Below are 19,111 nucleotides of genomic sequence, written 5' to 3'. Positions count from 1 at the left end.
AGTTTCTTTCTAGAAAGAATGATAGATTCTAATGCTCAGCATGTATAATAATATGAATTCAAACTTATATGTCAAATGTTTGAAAGTGTGTGTGTGTACCATTCTATTCTATGTTTTCACTGTTTTGATATGATAAATGAACCCTTATTTCCATCTTGTGCAAAGTAAAGGCACTGTACTGCTGCTGCTGTGTTTTCAGTATGGCAGCAGGCAGGCTTATTTTTGGAATGGTGCTGATACTCAGAATACCCAGCCTGAGTACAAGGTACGTACATGGTACCGACTTTTTATGTTATAGAAATCTGTGTAACCACATATTAAGATAAACATCCTTAAGCACAGAGCACAGGGCTTTTTCCTGTCATCTTAGTTGATGTTTGAGCTGAGATCTGAGTCAACCAGTACTTTATGCCTGGTTTGATGATTATCTGGCACATAGAAGAGTGACCCACGATTTTCTGAATATTTGATGGCAATTGTTGTAGTCAGGAGGTTGGGGGTGAGGTAGGGTGTGCATCTGAGTTTTGATTTATTGTTGTGTATATGAAAGGGATGACAGGTCAGATGGGTGACAGACGAAGGCTCAAATGGCTAAAAACTTCTTTAAAATGTTCTTTAAGAATTTAAAAGCAGTGAATTTTGTAGTATGGTATGTTATAACTAAGTTTTTTATGTACTTTGTTCTGATATCTTTTCATATGTGATTTGGACCTGTGGGAGTGTAAACTTGAGGGGATTACAATAGTTTATCTAGGTTCAGAGTGAGTGTCCTAATTATTCAAGCAGAAAACAGACAGTAGTTGTGGGCAAAATGCGTTTGGGAGAAGTTAAAAATAGCAAAGAAATTCAAAGAATTGCGAGTAAGCTATTGAAAACTTAAACCTTCAAGGCTGTGCCAAGTGCTAAAAATAAATGTTGGCCCCATAAAAATTAATGAAAGATCATTTGATTTTAGTAAAACAATGAGCCTTTTCAGATTAAGAAAAACCCCAAACTATGACAAATCCCAACATTTTCAACGTGTTGATCTTCTGAAACTGTGGTGAAAATGTAACTTCCTTTTACCATGAAATCTGGCTTCAAAGGGGACTGAAGAGAGCCTGACAAAAATAGTTAGCAAATCATGCAATTATAGAAAAATGCATTTTGACTGTCTCTTGAAATTTTGTAAATTGGTGTTGAAGTTATCAGTTAGTGTTGTCCCTTTTGACATAATTTTTCAAAGTGAAATAATTAAATTTTTTTGTTTGAGTTCTTAGCTGAAAATTATGTAAAACCATCTAGAGATATGTTAAATAATGCCAAAGCTAAATGACATAATTTTGAGTTGAAACACTTGGATAATTTCTTTGAAACAGGTAACTCCTTTAGTTAGTGAAATAGTGAATAGTGAAATTGAGTGACAATGCTCACTTAAGACTGAAGACTTTGTGAAAAGCCTGTGTTTCCCTAAAAGAAAAAGTCAGTGTGGAAGAACAAAGGATAATCAAAAATACATTGGGAAAAGAGAAGTGTGTGCGCATAGAGAAACTTAACATGACAGTAAAAATATTGATAGTTAACCCGTTTCTATTCAGCCATATCCTCATACAAAAACCAGATTGAAATATCTTGCATGATATGCAGTTCATTAAACAAATGTGACACTTTATTTTCTTGCTCTTTCAGTACTGAAAGAGGTGAAGTGGTGAAATAGCAATATAAATAAACACACTTCTCAGAGTGCTGAGAACTCAAGTCCATGTAAAAGAAGAAAATATTAAAAAGATTTTTTCGTATTTGGTTTCTGTGTCTTTCTTTTGCCCCCGAAACAAAAGCAGAATCCTCTTCCTGAATCTGAGTTTTGATTTTAAAACTTAAAGGATAAAATATATTGTCTCTGAAAATTACTTATAAAAAGAAATGCCACAACTTCATTTAAAAGTAATAATGATTGGTGTTTATTATGTTTGGTTTATTATTTTAATTGAAAAAATAATCTTTATTAATCTTTGCTGATAGCAATTTATTTTAGCTGATATTTTTAAATAACATTTTATATATTTGAATTCATTTTATAATTTGCAACTACAAAGCTGATCTGTTTGGGTGGTTTTCTTGAGAATTTTTTTCCCCAACTGTAATTTCTGTCTGAAAAATAAGTGTCATATTCTCTAGCAAAACATTCTCTGGAGATCTCTTTTCTTAATTGATATATTGTCTCATTTGGTATAGCTTTTAATTCAGGTCATTGCTTTGCATACATTGCTATTTTAAAATAAGATCAAAGTAAAACACCATTATAACGGATATTTAGTCATCACTCAGAAACAGAATAATTAATGATACAGTTTTAAATATCTTTCCTGATAACATGACTGACATTAAAAAAAAGCTGTGATCTGAATGTTGTCCATTTAGATTTAGCAAATTAGCTAAGTAGCTTGCATTTGTAGTATTTCACACCTTAAAGCCTTAATATGCATTGCTAAATATATTTCCTCACTGTTTGCTAATTAATGTTCTGTGGAAGTACAGCTGCTAATATTTTGTGGTTGATATGGCTCATTTTAAAGTGCTAACAGCTGCATCTGTAGTAGTGTTACATTTCAGTTCATAAATTATGGACATACATTTTTTACACCTACTATTTTGTACAAGCTTTTGAAAAATCTCTATTTGCTAACAAAATGCACCCAGTAATATTTAAACAAACCATGAAAATACCCCCCCAGATACCACCACTCTCTGAGATAATAGTGACTCAGTGAGTCTTTCATGTGTAAAGTTTTAAATGCTGCAGGAAATGAACATCTTCTTTCTGTAATATCACAAAGTGTCTTCAGGAGTGAAACTTGGTAATTAGTAAAGACTGATATATTCTGATGGTAAAATAATGGGACTGGAACAATATTGTGTGACAGTGCAGGGAAAAATATTTTTCTGAGGGGATTAAATAAATACTATCAGAATATATCTTGTGGAGAAGACCAAGAATAAAAAGTATTCATGAATGTGTTTTGTAGGGAACATTTTTCTTTAATATTTTGAAAGAAACATCAGCACAAGCAATCCAGGAGGGTCCTAGAGTGCGCTGATGAGAACTTCTTCCTGTGTAGGTAGGACTTGGGGGAGAGGTGCATTGCTGTACCTCATAAAGAAGGAGGAACTTGTTTGAGGAGTCAAAATTGAAGACAGACTTGACCATAGCAACAATGAAATGTTGGAATTCAGTATCCTGAGGAAGAGGACAGATCAGAAAGGAAGCTCATAACCCTGGGCTTCAGGAGAGCAGAGTTCCATGTGATAAGGTCCTGGAGGGAAGAGAAAGTTCAGGAAACCAAGAAAGCTGGTTAATATTCTTCCAAGTTCAAGAGTGGCCCATCTCAGTGAACAGAAACTTGGGCAAAAATGAATGAATAGTGTTGCATCCCAGGTTTAAAGAGCAGCCGCGGAATAGGAAGTTGACCTGCAGGAATGAACAAGTTGCTCCATGTCATACACAAAAAAGAAGCATGCATACAGAGAATGAGAGCAAGGACATGCAGTCTGGGAAGAATACAGGGACATTGTCTGACCATCCAGGGTTGAAGTTAGGAAAGCTGAAGTCCTGACAGAATTGAATCTGCTCGGGAATATCAATTTGGGCCCGTTGCTGAATGAGACAGGGGGCCTATGAATGGCACAGGACACAGAAGAGACTGAGGTAATGAATGCCTTCTTTGCCACAGTCTTTACTAGCAAGGCCAGCCTCCTGGAATCTTGAGTTCCAGCAACTGGGGGAAAGTGTGGAGCAAGTTTACACTTGGTGGGAGAAGATCATGTCTTAAGAGAACAGGGGACGTATATGTCCATAGTCTGATTGATTTGCATCCACAAGTGCTGAGGAAGCTGGCTCCTGTCATTGCAGTGTCACTCTTGATAATCTTTGAGCAGCCATTGTAACTGGGAGAAGTGACAAAAGACTGGAGAAAGGCAAATGTCACTCCTGTCTTCAACTAGGGCAAGAAGTAGGACCCATGGAATGCCTGGCTGGTCAGCCTCATATGGGAAAGTGATGGAACAGCTAATTTTAAAACAGTTTCCAGGTACATGAAAGACAAGAAAATGCTATCATGAATAGTGTGCTTGACTTCACCAAGGGGAGGTCATGCTTGGCCAGCATGATAAATTTCTATCAAGAAATGGCTGGCCGGGTAGATGTGGTAAAAGCAGTGGCTGTTGTCTACCTAGATTTCGGTAAAGCCATTGATAGTGTTTTCCCTAAGATCCTCGTAGAGAAGCTTGTTGATGTATGGGTTGACTGAGCAGACAGTGAGGAGAGGCTTATACACCAGAGAACTGTGCTGTATAGAGGGACATTGCCAGGCTGGAGAAAAGGCCTGACATATCTACATGAAACAATGAAGTTTGGAAATTCCCATATCCATGACTGGTGGAAGTTGTTCAGTCTGGTTTACCAGTGCAAGGATAAAGATATCAAAAGGCACAACTCGAAAGTATGCCTTATGGAGAAAGCATTTCATAGGGAACTGGGAACTATCAGGTCAAGCTTAGGTATGAGGAGAGGGTCTTAGTTGTTTACTGTGCTGTGAAGATGATTAGAAATATTTTATGACAGATGGTTTTAGTGAAAGACAACCATTAAATTATTTTATAAGTAGTTCATTCTGGATAGCCATTTCAATGTTTTCATGAGGGAAATGTATACAAATGGGACACAGCTTGAAGTTATTAGTTGATATTTCCATATGGTTTTTCATACTGAATCCTACAAATGGCCATCCAATACATGTAGATGCAGAAAACTGTCTGCCTCATATATAAAGTAGGTAAAACTTAAGATAACTTCAAGTTCTACATTGCATTTACTCTGCTGTATGTTAAATTACTATATTTTTATAAATTGCTTAATATTTCTTTTTTTTTTCTTCTGCTCTATTAGATGCTTGTGACTACTCCAGAGAAATGGGATGTAGTGACAAGGAAAAGTGTTGGTGATGTAGCCCTTTCTCAGCTGGTAAAACTCTTGATTCTTGATGAAGTTCACCTACTGCATGAAGACAGAGGACCAGTACTCGAAAGTATAGTAGCACGTACTTTAAGACAGGTAAGAGAGAAAAAAAAATCAAAATAATTTTGTTTTGGTCAAGAATAGATAGATGTCACTGTAAAGGGTAATATGCTTAGACAATTAAATAGAAATTCTTAGACAGTTTACAATTTATTTTACAGCTGTTCTGTTTTAAAGCTGTGTATTAAGAATGTGGATTTTTTTTATGTCTTCTACTTTCCTTTCTGTATTATATCAACTATCATATTCCTAAGATGCATAGTTTATTATAGTGCTGTTTCTTTACTTATGATTTATTTGCCTAATTTATTCTACTGTACAAGTAACAGGAAAATTAAACATTTTTAAGCAAATAATAATCAGGCTAATGTTTTAACACAACCAAAATTGAAATTATTTTCTTGCCAGGAAGGCTTATTTTCAATTAGCAGTTTTCTTAGTAGAATTTCTTTTTTGTTCTAATTAAGAGTAGTGTCTTAAATCTAGGTAAAACTTTCAGCACTGACAGAAAACTACTACATAGTTTTTAGTCTAGCATAAATGTTCCTTTTGTTTTCCCCCATGATTTAGTGGTATTTTCTAAATACCAAGATTTGAAATGGAAAAAAGGAGAAAAGGGATTTTTTTCTTGAATCATTTACAAAAGAAGAATTCAGAATTAGGCAGTAAATAAGATTGGTCTCAATGGTGGGATGTGCTTTTACAAGTAAAGTAAATCTTTGAATTTGGCGAATCCTAAAAAGGAAGGGTTTAGAATAAAGAAATAATGGGAAGAGGGAGGATGGAGTGCACTTTTTTTTTTTTTTTGGTCATGAAGAGCAAAATTCTATCCATAGAAGTAACCAGTAACAAATTGAAATTAAACTTTTTTTTTGGCTCTATTTGTAGTATGTTAAATGTTTAAAGCATTTTAGCTTTCAAGATGCTATTTTTCTTGGTAAGGCTACACTAACCTTGTCAAGGCTTTTTGAATCATCCGATTCCAACTCTGATAAGAACAGAATAAAATTAATGTCTGCTCTAATCTGGTACAGCAAGTGGAAAGGTCCTGTATAAAGAACAATATAAGTAACAATTCTTTAGGAGAAGCTAAGTTTAGACTACCTCAATGGCACTAAACTTTTAACTGTTTGATGTTGTATTTTCTTTCTTAAATGGTTTTGATAGCCTTGTTTTTCCTTAGGTGTCTTTATAGTAAACCATCTCAGGTTTTAGCAGTGACCATGATAATCATTTTCTTCATGTCAGATTGCAAGACTTATTCATTTCTTACTATGAAATTTTGTGAGACTTGTAAGCAAGGCTTCAGCTGTTCAAAATACATGTTGAGAGCCATTTTATCTGTCTTCCATTACTCAGCTTGGCATTCCATTTCTGCTTTTTGTGGACACAGATCCTTCCCTTTTGTGTCTGTCAAGCCTGCACAGGTAACTTAAGGAATATAAAATCTGAGGCAATTATGTCTTGGGTACTGAATCCTATCTTTAGTGCATTTATTGTAATATAGCAGTATCTTGCTTCAGCACTCATTTTAAAAATAGCTCTTTTAAAAAAGGGTATTTTAATCTCCTAGGATTTCAAGGTTTGTTTTACCTAGTGAGTTGGAATTTAATTCATCTGGAGCTGAAGCTACCCAGTTGGAACCCTTCCTTAAGTGAAATAGCTGGAAAATAAAGCAATATACAAATTTTGAAACTGACCATCTCACCACCTTATTTATTGTAGCTTGATAAGAAAGACAGTAATGGAGACTCATATGTATTTTTACAAGTAGGTAGCTTAGGAGAGGGAAAATTTACAGTATAAAGGTACTCTGAAAAAACCCACAGTTAAAAATCAAGCAAAATTACTTGTAGATTTTTTTAGAATTGTGCTGTAAAACAATTGCTGACAAAAGTATTTCAAATTGCAAGCCTCCCAGAGAACCTGGGGACAAAGAAACAGGAGATGTTTTGTACAATTGTCTTGTTTATTTTAATATGAAAACAAATAGTAAGAGGAATACATTTTAAAATTACACTGAAATGTTATACTTCAGCATCTGATCTTGCAGGCATAGTTCTATGAAGTTTGCAGTATGCATCCACAGCTATGATGTTACTGTAAATTTTACGTAGTCAATAAAGATAACATAATGTATCTGATTTCAGAAGAACTTCACTGAAGTTTAGTAAAAATATTGTTATAGATGCTCAAAGTGTAAAAAAACATCACATCTAATATTTTAATATTTAATATTTATTACTTTGCGAGGAAAAAAAATATGTTGTTGCATTTCCTTGGTTTTGTTCCTTGCCCATAATTCCATTTTATGTATTTTGATAGAAATTCATAAATGTCCCTGAAGCACGAAAAAAAGCCAGGATATTTAACCCATCCCTGGAGAATGTCCTTCTGTCTTCAATGATTTGTCTTCAATCTACTCTCCAACCTTTCTGAAAGTAGTTACAGAACTTACTTTTCACTGATATGTATAGAAATGTCATACTTGTTCAGTATTCATGCACACGGGAAGTAAGAATAATTGTTAACTTCTTGAAAAACATAAAATACCCCAAGGACAATATTAATCTGAAATATCCTTGTCTCAATTACAGCACTGTAGTAATTGCTGAAATCAATCACCTGATTTGTATACTGGTTTCAGTAATACAAAATATTGACTATTTTTTCTTTAATTTATAGTAGAGGGACAAGTAATTCAAAGGAAAATCCACTGCAGAGTAGTAGTCACTAGATCAGAACTGGAGGCTGTAGTAACTGAGATCTATTCTGGTAAATACCATTGACATTTTCCCACTTTCTGTACTGTCACTTTTGGCTCCTGCAGGAGACAGTGCATTCAAACAGTGTAATTTTTGATCTGACCTGGAACAGTCCTTTCTTGTATCACTTCTAGAACAGAACCATGATAAATTCCTTTGAATACTACTTCAGCCTTTTCCATAAATCACTAATAACAACTCTAATAATGCATGTACCTGTAGTTCCAGGTGGATCGTGCTTCCCTAGCTTGTATATGAGACAGTGTCATGATTCCTGTGTGGGGCAGGATGTGTAGTGTAGTCTTTTATCTTTTGCAGGCTTTGTTATCCTGTCTTAGAGAAAAAGCATCTCTCCCATTTCGTTGGAGGTATGAGGGGTGTTTTGTTTAGATGGTGTACAACAGGAAAAAAAAGACAGTGGATTGGGATTTTTTTTGTCTTTTTAAGAATTAGTATTCAGCTAGATACTTGAGCCTACAGCTGTGCCAGAAAAGAGTGTTTTGAGGTCCGTATTGATATGAGGTAAAAATACAGCTATCCAAATGCATTCTCAAAGCAGGAATATCCTGATGCATTAGGAGGTCTGTCCTAATTTGTACCTCAAAATACTTGAATGATTGATGTAGTTTCCCCAGATGAACACTGAGTCACACCACTTAATTTAAGACTTTAACATGCTCATTTTAACTTATGGCATTTTTTAGAATTCGGTTTTATTTAAACCTGGAAGGAGTATATCTATTGGAATTGCTGACAGTTTTACTCATAGCAGAATGAAGGGCATATTTGTGCATGTTTGCACTTTTCAAATTTTAGAGAATGTTTTTGCAAGTGATTTAAATTGACTTTGCTAAACATTTTGGTGGTAAAATTGCTCTGAGCACTGTTATATACTGTAGGTATAACATCAAACAACTTATTTGAATCCAATTTATAGCTTTGATGTTTCAACTTTTATTCCAGAGCATAATGCAGATGTAAAACTGAAATGCTTAAACTTTTTAATCAAACTTTCCATACTACTGTAATATACTAAGGTTATTAGCTTGAAAGAAAAAAAATTACAGTTTGTACAGGCCACTGAAGTATTTTGTTATAATTATTCAGAGATTTTGATTACTTCCTTGCTGATTATGGGTATTTTTTCACAAAAAAAAGCATACTGAATACTACACTTGAGTTATGCACAAGTTTTTATACCTGTTCTCAATATATGAATGATAAATTAAATAAAAGAAAATTCATATTAAAAGCTTTCTCAGATTTTGGGATACCAAAGCTGCCATCTTAGACATACAAATATTGTTCTCAGCACTGTCTCATTCTTCAAGTTAAAGTTTCAGTTGCTTTATGTTTTTGTATTAGGTCAACAAAGTTACTGTAGATGGGATAACACAGCAGTACAAGGAGTACAGGAGACTCCTGGAATACAATGATGAGAAAGGCCTCCTCCAGGCAGTAGAGGACTCAACAAGAAGTTCTGTGCTGCACCTTTTACTCATCAAGAAAGGAGGGGCTTGCTGGGGAAGTGAAGATCAAAGGCAGCTTTGACTGCAGTGGCCATGAGATGTTGGAGTTCTTCCCCTGGAAATTCTCATGTTTCCTTTCTGAGCTTTCTTTCCTCATGCTACCTTATTTAAGGAGCTTTTCCTTTCAGCTGTGACGTAGTTTTCTTTGCACTTTCTTTGTATTTTCAATATTTGTAGTGCCTTATTATTTCCTTTCGTTCTCTCTTTTACCTCTTACTAGAGATCATTGGCAAACAAGTTCAGATGTTACTCACCCGAAGCCAAATGTCTAATTGTTATCAAATTAGGAATTTTTATGTGCTTGGAATCCCATTCTTGATTTTGATAATTTGATCAGTTAAAAAAAAAAGTCAAAACTGATATCTAATTACATAAACCAGCTACTTAGATCTGTCTTTTATCAAGTGGTGGACCACTGTAGTTCTTATAAGGGTCTTTTGGGACTAGAATGACAGTGGCATTTCATTTGGTTCTTCAATTCTCATCTTAAGTGACTTCTATTAGTCTTTTGTCTCTTTGATAGTTCATATATAAACTAACCAAGTTACTTAGCATCTTTTATTAAAGGATAAACCAAACAAGGTCACTGAAACCTTCTGCCATATATTTTCCATTTCAAACTAAAGTGTTGTGGGGCTTTTTTTCACTGGACTTTCCTATATTCACCATTGTATTTGTAAAACATGTCAGCAGTACTGCATATAGATAAAACTTTTGTGTTAGTTTGATTCTGACAGATACAGAGGTAGAGGGATTCCCTTCAATTATGCAGTTTTATCCCTTTTGTACCTTTAAGAAGTGAATGTACTTAATTTGCTCACACATCATTTTTGGAGCTTGCGTTCAGGTACTTGTTTGTTAAATCCTCAGACAAACGTCTTAATAGTTGCTGCAGGATTAGCTCATTGATATAAGAATGTTTCCTGAGAATAGTATCTCATTTTCAGCTATGGCCTGTTATAGAATGAGCTAAGTGAAAAGAAATTTCATTTGAATGATGATATTTTAGATAGATTTATCTGTATGGCTGACACACACATCAATTATATTAATTCTGCCAATCACCTGCCTTTCTTGTCACCAGTTGTTTTGTACTGCATATCATCAATAAAATTATTAAATAGAGTTGGGCTTAAGAAGCAATTAGAGGAATCCCTTTTTAATGGCTGTTTTTCAATTATAAGTTCTTTTAAAATCTGTCAGTTCATCAGCTTATGATAAATTTAATACATGTTTTCTTGCTACTCTGTGATGTTATTTTTAGGCAGTATGTTGTGCAGCCATATGTCCAATGAGTCTTACATGAGTCTATCTTTTTATGTTTTGTTGTGTAAAAAATTATTTTTTAAAAACTACTTTTTTAAAACAAAACCTAATCCCCATTGTTTGGAAAATGTTATGTATCAGACATTTTGATTAATCTTCAGAAGCTTTTCTCTTACTGTGCATGGAAGGGATGTCAGGAAGTCATCCTGAATCTCATTTTTTATTACTGATAGGTTACTGTTTTTCCATCTTAGTGACACACCTGTGGAGTTTAAAATGTAATAGTGATTGTCATACATTTAGTGGTCTTTCATATTATGGTAAAGCAGTGAAACAAATTTGTAGAAAGGTTCAGAGATATTTTTTGTTTCTTAGTTTAGAAACAAAACAGTAAGCAGAGCATGAAAAGGCTTTCTATCAGTCAGGAAAAATTGACACTGTGCCAGGTATAGAAATCTCTTAATAGATATATGCAAAATGTCATTTCTTAAGACAAAGTAATGCATACCTAATATTTAGCCAAGGGAGAATAATATGGCTTCTAATAGTGCTTTCTGCGTGGTTACATTTTTTCGGTGCCTCTAGATTTTAAAATATATTCTAAATGGAGGACTGAGATCACAGTATTTTCAGGGTTCATTGGATGCAGATTAAAACTAATAAAATTACTTAACTAGATGGTTGCCTAGTAACAAATGCATTCTGTGCAGAGTTGTAGATAACGTCCTATATAGAATCTTCAAAACTGTATTAGTAATTGCATTTTTACTATGTACTTAGGTTTTGCAATTTCACTGCTTTTTTCCATTTCTGTTCTTAAAACTAGACAACTGCATCTATGTGGACTTACTGACAATTTAACTCTTTCATTACTAGTAAACAATATGGCCATAAACACTGATGAAACATTCTAACAAACTTCCTGCTTCGTAATTTTGAAACATTTAATTATTTTTTTAATGTTCTGAGCCTTACTAATTTTTTTTCCCATTTCTGTTTCTCCTTTGTTTTGGATCAATAGCACAGATCCTGCGAGAGAGTGAGACAGAGCCATTCTGTGGGTAGGATAGTATCCAACTAATAACTTATGTGAACCCCCATATGTAGTACTTCATTCTTACTACCACTGAACAGGGGACCCAGGAATCTAAGTTAGGGTTCATCTTCTTGCACATCTGCAGTAAAAACTAAGAAATGCTTTTGTCTATTTTTCTGAGTATCTTGTCTTTAGTGTACATCTGAAGGGCATAAAGACTGACTGCAGAGGGTGTGTTGAACTGATCCTGGGTCATCGGAATATCAGATTAATTTCTAACCAGCAGACAATTCTTCAAAGATTAAAATGTGTAAACTTGTCTGCTTCACTTAATTCTGTGCTCAAGTTGAACAATCAGAGATACAATTTCCAGCTTGATTGTAATTCATTCTGTGAATGTGATATTTTAATACATGGAAATGGGAAGGCTGCCAAGATCACAAAGTTCAGGAAGAACTTTAGAAGTCAGATAAAAGAGTATCTCTATGCACACTCTATATGCTCTCAAGTGGCGGCTGTAATGTAATGATATGCAAGTCTGAAAACCTATTAGAAGAAAATGATCCTGCTGTGATCAATTTACAATCCAGAGAGGCACTTCCCATACCTGATCCTTTATCATTTACAGCGTAAACGCAGATGACACTTGTGTGGAAATCGATACTGGGATGGCTATCTTCTGATTATTTTTTCTGCATACATGGAATTTCGTGGTGTGGTAATTGTGTTCTGTGAATGCTGTCAATTCTCCACATGCCATCAAGAATGTTTCTGAATTAGATATACTAGTTAGATATGTCAATTAAATATAGCAATGGCAATTTCTCACTTCCAGTGTAACATCAAACCAATAAAACATAGTAAGGCTTTTAAAGAACCTGGTGTGCAAATACTGTGTCAGTTCAGGTTTTCAAGGAAAACCTCCTAAGTTTCAAATGGTGCTTATTATTTTACTGGGATCTTGAACACATGTAAAGAATGAAATGTTAGAGGCTGAGTTTCAGTAGTGAAGAAAAGGCACTTAGCTGCCTACGACCAGCTGCCAATATGCAATGTAAACAGAAAATTTTGTTATCCTGATTGTGTTATCAGTAATTTCTGCTGCCATTTCAGGAAGAGGCTGTGGGTTCATGGTTTCTTGTATATGAAGGCATAATCTCTAGTTGGGACTTCTAGGATCAAATAATAAGCGATCCAGTAGTTGAAAAATACTAATTTTTGAATTATCTGTATTTGCAAAAGGCATCTGTACACTTTCAAGGTTTACTGATATTTAGAAGCACCTGAGAGTAAAAGATGTCTGTGCTTGCTCCTCAAGGGGAAATCAGAAGAGTATTTGAAAAATGAATGCAGAGAACTCTGTTATAAAAATGTGTTAGAATTCTAAAAACCATTATGGAAAATCAAGCTTCTATAGTGCTTGGATAGATGAATAATAGATACATAGTTGAAACTGAATTATGATCACAGAGAAAATGCAAAAAAAAAAAAACATGTTATGGTTGCATATTCAGGTAGTCTTGTTTTTTTATTTTTTAAGTTTAACACAGTTTTAGTCACTGCTGTTTTTATATTACCATGTATAATTAAAATAATAAAAGCCCCTTGTTCTCCCTCAGCATGTGATGATGTACATAAACTAAAGAAATAGGTGTTTAGTTTACAGTTTGAATTTGATCTGGACATAAAATAATTGGAAGGATTGTTATGATACATTTTTTATTTTAGTGTAATTGTCCGTCTTTTTTCATCTTGATTATTTTATACACGTATATAAATTAAATATATTTTTGGTGAGCAAATGCAAAAGTAGATGGTAAAAAAGATAAAGATTTTTTTTTTTTCATGGCCTGGAAAGAACTTAAGGAAATTGATGGAATTATTTAGAGACTTAGTAAGATGATTAGAGAGATGGAGTACCTTCTCCTTGGGGAAATGCTGAAAGAGCTGGGAGTGTTCAGCCTGGAAAAATGAAGGCACTTGGGTCATCTCACCTTTCAGTACCTGAAGGGCACTTAAAAGAAAGCTGAAGAGAGACTTTTTCCAAGGGCATGTAGTGGTAAGACAAGGGAGACTGGCTTTAAACTAAGAGTAGGTTTTGTTTGGATATTAGGAAGATGTTCTTGACTGTGAAGCTGGTGAGGCACTGGAGTAAGTTTCTCAGAGGTGTGGATGCCCCATCTCTTGAAGTGCTGGGGCCCTGAACAACCTGGTCTAGTGGAAGGGGTTTAAAAAAATGTGCTCTATATATATTAGTAATCTTAATTACTTGCTTGTGTTACCTGTCAGCTTCAGTTGTCATGTGGACTGTTAATTCGGGGTTTTCAATAAGTTCCTTAGCTCCAGGGTCAACTGCCAGGTCAGTGACATTAAGTGAGTTCATTGTTTTACTAAGGTTTTGAAAGTGTGCAACTCTCAGTAAATTGTAACTGTTCTCTAGGCACTGTTTTTATTTTAAAAGAAATCTTTGAAAAGAATCTTACGTTTAATTGCTGTAAAAATATATATGTCCATGGTTATTAAGCAGTGTTCTTGCTAATTGTTTAAATACTTGAAATGCTTTCTTGCCTTCAGATGGAACTGAGAATACTTTCAAACTAGTGCTTTCAGGCTGTTAGGAGATTTGAAAAAAATATTGTTATTGAATTTAACAAAATCAAGTAATGTTTTCCAGGTGGGAACTCAGTTACACTTTAAGATTGCTGTACTTATTAGGCAATTGTGAACAATCTACGGGGTACATACATCAGCAAGTGGTAATTGTGCTTACAGATTCAAACTTCAAAATAGAGTGTATAAGCAGTAAGTAAATGAAGACATTTGCACCACAGATGCCCAGGTGCTGGCAAAGGGGGCTGAACTGTGGCCTTGGGGAGGGATGGCTGTGGCTCAGCAAGCCAGATGTGGCCACTTACAGTGGGCTCCAACCAGCCAGAGGTGGTGGCACCTCTGGTAAAGCATGGTTAAGAAAGGGTTGAAACACTGTGCAGTAGTTGTGAGGGAAAAGCCATGAGAAACACCCCTGCAGACACTAAGGTCAGTGCAGAAGGATGTGGTACTCCATGGGAGCATGCCAAAACCAGAAAAGCCCAAACAGACAAAGGAGGAAACAACACACTCGGCACACCTCCCCCACCTCTCAAAAAAACCTCAAACATTGAACACCTCAAAACTGTGTGCTTGATGATGACTGCAGCCCTTAGGTCATCACATAATCCAGCCAAAAAAAGTTGTGTACGTGAGAAAACTTCCTTGTGCTCTTGAACACTGCTTTTGTTCCCTGTGGCTGGAAGACTTCAGAAAATGAAATCTCATTTGTCCCAGTTTGCATTTACATATCAGATTTTGTTGTACATGGAGCTTTCCTTTGGAAAACTGCTCTAGTGCAAGTGCAGAATTGGTCCGCAGATTTTCTGTGTCATTTAGTTTTTTGCAGTCACAGTTTTAGTGTCCAGAATTTTGCCACAGAACATGTCTATTACCAGGCAATGTAGTGGTTTACTTTGTCTGCTTGTTGACTGTGGTGTTTGGGTCTATGGTTCCTTTTAAGATTTAGTTTAATATTTTGATGTGCTTCCTATTCTTCAGGTCTGGGTTATGGTGTTATGGTGTGGTATTATTTTGTCTTCCTTGAGAATGCTCTCCATTTAATTTTTAATCATCTATTTTAAAACTTTTTATTTAACTGTTTAAATTGCATTCTTTTCACTTAAACTCAAAACAGGTGAGTAAATCAAAATCTAAGTAAAGCCTCATATTTTTTGAATAGGATTTAGCCAGGTGGAATTTACCAGCCTTACTCATCTTGAGAAATTTACCCATTTGAGACTAGTTGAGAATGTTAAATATGGCTTCAGTTACAGTGTCTAAAAAGCCTTTATAATAAAATTACTGTGAACTCTGGTTTTAAATAATTACGCTAGTTGTGAGCCAGCCTACACAGCTGCTAATGTTCCAGAAGGAAATGGGAAAATTCTTGTGTACTTTGTTCATTCAGGTCTTCTGTGTGCTTTCATTCTTTTTGAAAATTACCTGAAAATACATATAATATGCAGGCTTTTGTATGGAACAATGTTTAGTTGTAAAGCACCATTTCTGTCCCTTATTAAATGGGAAGGCATGTAAACCAAACATCTGAGGAATTAAAGACTTTAAAAAAGAAGAAATTAGAATAAAATGCCAGTTACAGAAAACTAGAATACAATGTCTAAGAGAGTAGTGGAAGCAAAAACCTAAGATGGAGGAGTGGCACAAATTAGATTCGTTTTTCTTTCCAGAATAGTGGTCTGATGTGGAGTAAGGAAGAACAGCCACCAAATCATGTGTCACAGTTTTGCCTATAAATTGGACTATCCCTTCTTAACAAAGCCAGTTTTCTGCTATTGTTCCTCCATGTCAGTTAATGAGTAGCTCACCTTTTGGAGGGTAAAAGTACAATAAAATAGAAAGATGAATAAGCAAGATTTGGTGGAATTGCAGAATACACTGTTTTCTTCAATACAGGATAATCACCAACTCACATGTATTGTTCACCTTTTGTAGAAAGTATTAACTGTTTCTTTCACATTAATGTTTTATAAGGGATGTTTTAAAACTCTGTGCTTGATTCCTTGGCTTACAGCACTTGGAAAATTTACAGTTTGTCTTATTTTTTAATAGGTTGAATCTACACAAAGCATGATTAGGATTTTGGGCCTTTCAGCTACATTACCCAATTATCTTGATGTTGCTACATTTCTACACGTGAATCCCTACATTGGATTATTCTACTTTGATGGCCGTTTCCGACCTGTACCTCTGGGACAAACCTTTATAGGGATCAAGACAACCAATAAGGTAAGGAATCGTGAATGCCTAAGAAAGGGTTGCTGTTTGTGGTCTCTTTTTCATCATGCTTCATGTTTGTATGTGTATGGGGTACTTGTTTATTATATCCCGGGTGTTTATTGAAGCATATTTTCTTTTGTATAAAGATCTACATAATTGAAAGGTGCTTTAAGAATCTTCTCTCTTCAGTCTACCATATTTGTAAGCAGGCCTTGTTGCAGTTAGATACAAAGTTATTTAACTTTGCATTGCCTCTTCTTCACTGCTAAATTTTGCTTGAAGAAATCATCACCTTCAACTGCAGAGTCACATTAGCAGCTGATTATTCTGCCTCTTTCATTTCAGGTTTCCATGTGGTGCATCTTGTTTGGCTGTATGGATGCATGAGGAATGCTATAAGAAAAATAATTTTTAAAATATGTATTTGTTATTATTTATTATTATTATTATTATTCTTATTATTATTATTAATAACAATCTCTATTTATATCTTTATAAAAACAATGGGCATTAATAGTACAGTTACTGGTGAAAAACCTTAGCATGCAAAGCCATTAATTATCATATGTATGTATTTGATAGAAAGTGTATTTAAAGTAATCCCTAAATAAGCTTCTTTACTCTTTGTGCTATTGCTCATTTTGGGAAACATTAAGACAATAGTCAGGTATAATATTCCTATTAAAAATCATTAGTGTAGTGACACTTGAAATGTAAATTATAGTTCTTAAAATACAAGACTTTATACAATCACTTTGCATAGATTTCCCATGCATCCCATTATCTTATAATTAAGGTTTATGTAGTTAAACTTTTCAAAAAATATTCTTCACCTGTGATGTAAATTAATAGAAATCAAGACATTTTCAATCAAAAGTTAATTTCGTAGCTTTATTATTCATATTATATTATTTAATTTTTGTAAAAATGGACATTGCCTTTCTTACTAGGTTATTTAAGTAGTCATTCCATCTGCAGTGCAGGAGAGGAACTTATTTTACAACTGTAGGGAGATGTTTCAAATCTATATGCGTAAGACTAGTTTACCATATGGTGCTTACCATGATTTGCATATTTTAATCTTCATTAGTTGCTTTTAATACCTTCACTCTTACTTGCTGTTACTTTCAATTCATCTTTCGCTGGTTCTTGATTCTAATATTTAGTTTATTTTCACTATCTAGTAAGAAAAGAGAAAATACTCCCTTTCTTCATACTCACTTTAGAATGCATTTAGGATTCAAAAAATCAAAAATATAAATAAATCTTGTAAAATTTGAAATTATTTAAAAACCAGTAATTTTCTAAAGAAGCATAAGGAGTTGAGGAAATATTAGGAGGTAATAGTTATTCTGAAATGTGAATACCTGGCAGACTGTTTTGATAATACCACAGCCAGGAGTTCTTTTGTTTTTCAGAAGATTGTCATTACAATTTCACAGGGCAAAATGTATTTTACAATCAAGATAATACACTTTACAGCAAGCAAAACACAGAAGTATTAAGCCTCTTTGAAAAAGGATTGTATTCAGGATAATACTAATACAAAAGCTGCCTAATTACTGCCAATATCAACATCTTTGTGGTCTTCATGAGAGGAGGAAAGCAATGTAAGAAAAAGTCCAGGATCAAAAGCTGTTATTGCAGACCATCAGCAAGCACAATCAGTGCTCTATAGGCACACTAATGAGTTGCAAGGAGATAGAAGACTGAGGGTTACTACAGGTAAATGCCTTGCCACAGTTTGCTGAAATCCTGCATCCAAAAAAAAAAACTCCCCCAAAATTTGGAGCTGATTAGCAATTTACAGAGCCATGTGCAAACTGTAGGCAAGCTTTCAAAGGCAAGGACTTCATGATGTATTTATTATGCATAGAAGTTATCCAGAAAAGCTCTTAAAACTCTCTGTGTTGAAGTTCTTGGAGCATATGGCACCAAGACTAAGGTTTGACTTGTTCAGTCAAGAAGTCTGTTAATGTCAGGTATTTTTCTTTAATATCAGTCTTCTTTCTTTATGCATGTTTATGTTTTTGTCTTTAGATAAAAATGCAAAGAATATGTAAAGTTAACTTTATAGTATGTGTATGTATGTATATATGTTCACGTGTCTTTACACACTGCTCTTGTAAGTTTCTCCTTAATGATTTTCACTTGCTATTATTTGAAAAAACATATTTGGTGAAATGCTAACTTCTCAATTTAAGAATGATTAGACTGAGTGCTTGTCTTAGCACACATGCCCATATTGTCTTGTCTTTTTATTACTATATTTGTACAGTTTCAAAGACAAATGTTCTCTTACCTATAAAGCTGTTTAAAGTTTTGTTTTTCAACTTTCATCTATTCTAGTATTAAGTCCAAGTATTGCATTTCCATTTTGAAATATGTACCTGCTTTGCTTTTGTAGAACATTTCTTTGTGCCAAAACAATTTGGTTATAAGATGCGAATGCACGAATGAAGAATGGAATTATTGCTATGATATTGGACTTTATTTATTTTGATTTGTCACAATGTTAATACTGAGATGTATTCAAGTAGATATATGCTATTTATATTGTAATGCATTGAAGAAATGGGAAAAAATATTTCAAATAGGTTGAAGAATACTCTTTATTTTGACTGGAATCGTTCTT

General features: G+C 34.3%; 1 protein-coding gene across 2 annotated transcripts in view; it reads left to right on the top strand.

The window, feature by feature from the left end:
• ASCC3 (activating signal cointegrator 1 complex subunit 3) overlaps window positions 1-19,111 on the top strand; it is a 249,556-nt gene that overhangs the window by 85,967 nt on the left and 144,478 nt on the right. For both annotated transcript variants that reach the window (XM_068184147.1, XM_068184148.1), the window contains exons 11-12: window positions 4,925-5,089; window positions 16,309-16,485. In XM_068184147.1, coding sequence (XP_068040248.1) covers window positions 4,925-5,089; window positions 16,309-16,485 — 342 coding nt within the window. The remainder of the gene's footprint in view (window positions 1-4,924; window positions 5,090-16,308; window positions 16,486-19,111) is intronic.

This window comes from Anomalospiza imberbis, chromosome 3 (assembly GCF_031753505.1).
Source record: "Anomalospiza imberbis isolate Cuckoo-Finch-1a 21T00152 chromosome 3, ASM3175350v1, whole genome shotgun sequence".
In the NCBI taxonomy this organism is placed as follows: Eukaryota; Metazoa; Chordata; class Aves; order Passeriformes; family Viduidae; genus Anomalospiza; species Anomalospiza imberbis.
Note: the sequence above shows the minus strand (reverse complement) of the source record. Positions and strands in the feature narration are given on the sequence as shown.